This window comes from Lactuca sativa, chromosome 4 (assembly GCF_002870075.4).
Source record: "Lactuca sativa cultivar Salinas chromosome 4, Lsat_Salinas_v11, whole genome shotgun sequence".
Taxonomy (NCBI): domain Eukaryota; kingdom Viridiplantae; phylum Streptophyta; class Magnoliopsida; order Asterales; family Asteraceae; genus Lactuca; species Lactuca sativa.
The window spans coordinates 297,166,503-297,173,217 of NC_056626.2; the positions used below are offsets into that span (position 1 = coordinate 297,166,503).

A 6,715-nucleotide genomic window follows, 5' to 3' on the forward strand; every position below is an offset into this window, starting at 1 on the left:
TATATATATATATATATATATATAATATTAGACTTTTAATGTTACACATATATAGTATAGGGTGTATTTTACACTTTTTAAAATACTAGGTGGTTTTGTTAACTTTCTCTTTTAATTAAACTTTTAATTAACTTAAGAAAATCATGAGGGGGTAATTTGAACCTATTCAAATACTAGGGTTTAACATTTCAAAATTAAACTTTTAATCAACTTTTAAATTCCAAAACATTAGGGCATGTTTTGAAACATTTCAAAACATTAGGGTTTAGAATTTAAATATATCTCAAAATAAAACTTTTAATCAAAAATTTAAATTCCAAAACATGAGGGCAAGTTTTGAAACTTTTCAAAACATTAGGGTTTAACTATTTAAATTTCAAAAACAAAAACTTTTAAGTTCAAATTTAAAGTATAAAACCTAAAGGGGAAAATTGAAACTTTTTCACAAGATAATTCAAATCTAAATTACAAATAATCAATCTTTATCTAATAAAACAAAAGATTATCTAAATTTTGACAATTATCTTCTATTTTGGTAAGGATATTCACCCAAAATCATAAAAAATCAGATTTTATCAATTAATACTGTTTTGGTATTATCCCACAACAAAATAGGCAAGAAAATCGCAAAAACAGGCTGCCAGATCCATGGACTCGCCGAGTTCATCCACTGACTCGCCGAGTCAGTAAGGCAGAGGGCAAAAAAACTTCGTTTTTCCAGCAAAAATCGATCAATCAAGCATCAAATTCACTAACAAACAGCCCTAGGCTCTGATACCACTGATGGGTTTTGAGCACTGCATCATTCATATGGTGTACATGCAAACCATAATATCTTTGGATCTAGTTTGTCTAATGAACATGCAATTGATTATCCAAAGCCATAAACCCTAGATCTAATTAACTATAACTGAAGTTAGGGTTCAGATCTTACCTTTAATTGTTATATAACAATAACAATCAATTATTGGCTTCAGAAAGCTTAGTGCCTCAAGTGTTGCACGTCTAATGGAGTCACAAACCCCACTAAGCAACAAAGATGAAGAAGAGAAGAGGAAGGAGGCTCCAAAACGTCCAGAAAACCCTAAAGATTCAGTCACCACGTTTTTTGGGGCTTAGGGGCTCTTTAAATAGGTAGGCAATTAGGGTTATCTAACAAGAAAACCCTAATTTGACTGCTTAAGCCCTAAGCAGCCCATGGACTCCTTCTGGAACATGCCTTGGATGATTTCTAATAGGCTTCCCCATAGAATTCATCTAACCTATTATTCAAAGGTGATCCATAGCCCAAGTGCAATTATCTTATAATTACAATTCCACTCCCCTAAGTTTAATTAATCTCTTTTAGCCACAAAATTAAATCTTAATTAATTCTTGACTAATATTAATTAAACATTATGATTTCTCCTTTAATATATTATTCTTATAATATATTAATAAATCATAATTAAACATTTCTCTCCTTAATTCATCCTATATATTGCTTTGGTGAAGGCAACCAAAAAGGATCATGCTCATAATCGAGTCAAGTACATACCAAAATAGTTATGGACTTAGACACTAATCCAACAATATCTTGGATCTAGTCTTGTTTCTTGGTCTGTTAGAAAACAAAGATTGTATCTCAGTCATCTACAGCTACATCCACATCTATAGAATCGGAATACAAAGCATTAGCAGATATTGTTGTTGAATTAAAGGGTTGTTTGGTAGGATCTGAATTTTTAAAATCTGAAATTTTAAGAGGTTTGAATTTCTAAGAGGGTCTGAATGTTTTGGATCTCAATTTTAACATGTTGTTTGGTTGTCAGCTCTGATTTTTTTTGTTGAATGATAAAAATGGCAATTTTACCCTTCTGTACCATTTCTTTCAATTACAACATCATACCCTTGAAAAAAATTACATAAAAGTGGGATACTAAAAATGAACATCATGCATGTGATTTTTTTTCATCAAAGTACAGTGTAAACTAAACAACCGAATATTTCATTACAATTATCAACTAATAATTTGGTCAACATTACACGCCATACAAGGTTTACATGAAATAATGCATATCATCTTTTTGGTTCTTGAACATGTGAATGAAAAAATGTTGCTAATTTATAGAAACACAAACAGATGACAGCTTCATCATTAACATGCAACAACCCATCACACGCTCCCTTGATACTCCATCACCGCACACCCACCTGTCATCGACCTTTATCATCATGATCACAGCCTTCACGACGCCATCAACTTCTATTCACCAACCCTAGTCACTCAACAATAGATTTCAACAAAAATTCAACACATAACATCAAGATTAGCAATAGATTTCAGCAAATGAACAAAATCAACAACTTGTATTAGCAACGACAAACGCATTTTCAATAAAATAGAACAAATCAACAAAGTTCAACAACAAATTTTAGCTATAAATATCAAATTCCAGTTATTCAAAATCTGAAAAAAATAGCATTTATATTCAGCATTTGCATAAAACTATACTCCACATCTGATTTCATAAAAAAGAAAAAAAAATGTTTTCTATGAAATCACTGAATGAAAGGAAACATAAACTCGCAAAAATCACCAGCACTTGTAGAAATTTTGTAGAAAATTATATCACTTGCAAAAATCATCAACATAAGATCAAGAACATCCGATTTCAATATCAGATTTCAGCATAACATCAAGACGGTCTGATTTCAACGAACATTTCAGCAGCACAACAAATAAACACAATTTCAGCTGTGATTTTCAAGCACATCAGAATAAACTACATATAATTTCAACATAAAAAACTCGATTTGCAGAGGAAGAACAAACCACATCAAAAAAAAAAAAAAAAAAAAAAAAAAAAAAAAAAAAAAAAACAAGACCAAAACAACCCTAATATCTTGAACTCAATTTTCAGAGGAAGAAAAAAAAATAGCATCTGATATACTCGATTTTCAGAGGGAGACGGCAATTAACAGTCGCAGATAGAAGCAAAACATTCTAGAAAAATGTCTCCAACTCTTATTATCGACTTTTGGGGGAAAAATAGGAAGAAACTCTCACCTGGAACTCGAAAATTGATTCATTTGACGAAGGGAGGCGGCGATAGAGGAGGCGACATCGTTGGATGGGTTGCCGCCGATGATGTAGCTGGTGGAGGGAGGCAGCTTGGAGATGGAGGGAAGAGGGAGAAGTGGGTGTTGTCTTTTGAAGCATAGAGTGAAGAAAATGAGCATTGATATTTTAGGGCACAAAGGGAAAGACGCATTATTTTTTAAGTTCAGACATGGTTTAGCATCTAAAACTTTAAGAGGCATTTATAAAATTAAGAGGTAAAAAATAAGATGCTGACAAACAAGCTAAATCTGAATTTTTAAGAGTTTACCTCTTAATTTTTCAATTAAGAGGTAAACAAACAGCACCTAACTTGGCTCAAAACTTTGTTACGAGAACTTCATGTTCCAATGAAATCGGTTACAACTCTATGGTGCGATAATTCAGGAGCCATGTATTTGTGTGCTAATCATGTCTTTCATGTGCGAACAAAGCATGTAGATGTCATGGACGGAACACAAACACAATAAATGGGGGGCCGAAATTAAAATTTCAAAACAAAACCATATAAAAATAAATTGTTTCAAAATTATAACATATCAAAATTTGAAACAAGAAAATTAATAACAAATATTGTTATACCACTCTTTAAATTTGTAATTTTCATTTTTTGGGATCTTGAGTAGTATTGCCATGTTTTTTTTTTTTTAAAATAACACATTAATAGTTGATTGTTTTTTTTCATGTTGATATATGCAACATAAACAATTTAAATAAGAAAATATAACTAAAAATAAAATTACAAAGAAATATATTACAGCAAATATCAATATTTTGTAATAAAATACAAGTTATTGAATGCTTTTTATGATGATTTCAAAACCTAAGTAAATAATATATTATAATTTTAATCGATTATTTTTTTAGTGTTTATGAAGATTTTATATAATAGAAAACCAATAAATAATATCAATAAATTTAAAATAAATGTTATCATTAAAAGGGTAAAAACTTTTCAGATAAAACATGAGATAAAGTATGTGTACTGCCTATATGCCCTCCACCATCATCTCAAGACAACTATTAAAGTAGACGAGTTATTGACATAAAACAAGAGAGGGAACAAGACTCAAGAGAATTAGAGAGAGAAAGGAAAAAAAATTACCAGTGTAGTCTTCTTGTGGAATCTGGGGAGTAGATCGGAAAGGGAGAGTGGTCGCCGGTAGCAGGCAGAGAGAACGACAAAGAAAAGAGAGCAAGACAGAGAATCGATAAGTCGACGATGGAAAAGGGGTGGTCAACGGTGTTATTCCGGTGAGATGGATGTTTCCAGCTTCAAAATTTCAGGATCTTTCTTATTTTCTTAAACTCAAATCATGAGTTAATAATTTTATACCTTTGATTTTGTTTTATAAAGTTTAAAAAATAGTTTCTTAGTTGTATGAGTTTCCTATTGTAATACGATTCTTTTGATTATATTAGTTATTTTATCAAATATTTTAATTTTGATTTAATCAGTGATTTTCGGATGATTTTGATGGTTCATAACTAAATTTTGTAACTCTAACAGGGGGCCAAATTAACAAATATGATAACAATGGATTTAATTGTTTTAAAATAAAACTATATATGTAAGGTATTAGGCTTAAAACCAGGGAGGCCATGGCCCCCCGGTCTCTATTAAGATCCGCCACCGGTAGATGTTGACTTTCATTTCGTTCCAGAGAAGGTTGCACAAAGAAAATTTTGAGTTCAATTCATTTCAACACATGATCAAATAGCCGATGTCATCTCAAAGTCACCGCTTCTTAGCGCTTTCTCTTTTTGAAGTCCAAGTGTCGATTCCTGGCCTTAGCTTGAGGCGGAATATTAGACAAATATTATACTTACATTATCAGAAGGTGCAATTTGTAAAGGTCTGACCTATTTATATACATATGTATTATCATCGATCATAATACAATACACAAGATATCTTTTACCATGTTTAATTACCATGCTGAACCTCATATATCGTCTGTTTGGTGTTCTGTTTTACAATTTTCCATGAATACCGTATTCAAGCTATGTGGTTGTCTTGTAGATGTAAATAACCAACCCAAAATATCTGTTTCATTATGAGGACATTAAGATATCGAGAACATTTGAATTTATTGTCATCCATAACCATGTATTTCTTGATTATTATATAACCACGTCAAACGAACGCAACTGATTTTTTAACCAAAAAACAGAACTTTAATTTGAAATGTGTCCAGAATACTTAAGCTTTTTTTATTGATTCGCGTTTAACACAAAGCTATTTTCCATCTATTTACATTGTGCAAGTGGCGATCCACACAAACATTGATTGTGTATGAATGAAGTCTTATCAAACCCTTCAGATCGATACCTTAGTTTCCACGGCGAAGGAATCTCTCCACATAATCTGTTGTAACTTACATTTAAAAACTGTAACATAAACACTTTCAGTATTTGAGTCGGTATCTTCCCATATATCTTATTATGTGATATATCCAATGTTACCAACGTCTCCTCCATGAAACTCACTCGCGAGAAATCAAACTCAAAATTGTTTCGTGAAATGTCAATTACACTAGTACTCTTCATTGCACCAAACAACATCGAGGCATCTCCTGATAAGTTGTTTCTCGATACATCAATCTGATAGATCTTCATTTTCCCAATCGACGTAGGGATCTCACCAGAGAGCATGTTATGAGATAAACTTAGGCCTTGCAAGGCTGGAGATACAAGATGACCGAATGACTCGGGGATTGACCCAGTGAGTCGATTTCGACTAATGTCTAGCCCGATCATATTTGGCAAAGTAGCTAGAGAGGATGGAATTGGGCCTGATAAATTGTTAAATGAAAGATCAAGAATCATGACACTTTTGAGCTCTTCAAGAAATGAAGGGACGTGGCCTGAGACGTTAGTCCAACTTATATCAAAAAATGTGACGTATTTCAATCTTGTCACACCTCGGGGAATTTCGCCTACAAGAAATGGCATCTTGTGCATGCGAAGTGTCTTCAGATATGTCAAATCACCAATGACATCGGGTATTGTTCCTGCGAGGTTGGAGTTGGTGAGGGAGAAGTCTATAATGCGATTTGTGGTCTCATCGCAATCAAATATGTCACAGCAGTCACGATCTGAGGTCCACATTGGCAAGAGCTGAGGCCCGTTTGAGAAGCTGTTTTTGAATTTAAGAATTGCTGCTTTATCGTCCGGGTGACAACGTTCGGTTACTGCAACCGCTGGTGACAACAGGAAGAAAAGTAGTATCAACATAGCAGTGAGTTGATGATATGAGAGGAGTTATAGAATTGAAATGGAAGGCCATACTCCTTTTAATCCTTTACAGACGAGTTCATATATTGGATCAAGTCAAAATTGGTGAACTGCAAATTCGGACTTCGATGTTGACTTTAGTTATAGTTTTTTTGTTTTTTTTTTTTTTTTGTTTAAATCAAAATACAGATAAAAAAATATTTTATTTGCGTACTGGTATTTCTTTTTTTCTTTTTTATTTTGTAACATCAAAATCTAAAAAAACTTTGAATGCATTTTGCTTCTTAAGTTTACGTATAAAATCTTAATTCTTTTTTTTTGGACGAAATTTTTTTTTGATTCGCCAATTACTTATTTTCTTATTCATGTTTCTTTATA

General features: G+C 32.3%; 1 protein-coding gene across 1 annotated transcript; it reads right to left on the reverse strand.

Moving 5' to 3' along the window:
• Positions 1-5,291: 5,291 nt before the first annotated feature.
• On the reverse strand, positions 5,292-6,404 carry LOC111882897 (polygalacturonase inhibitor). The gene has a single exon (XM_023879273.2). It carries the CDS (start codon positions 6,335-6,337, stop codon positions 5,351-5,353), a length of 987 nt encoding a protein of 328 aa, XP_023735041.1. The 5' UTR covers positions 6,338-6,404; the 3' UTR covers positions 5,292-5,350.
• Positions 6,405-6,715: the final 311 nt, after the last annotated feature.

What these genes read in the sequence shown, in the direction of transcription:
- LOC111882897 (XM_023879273.2), bottom strand. Translation starts at nt 6,337, where the DNA reads ATGTTGATACTACTTTTCTTCCTGTTGTCACCAGCGGTTGCAGTAACC.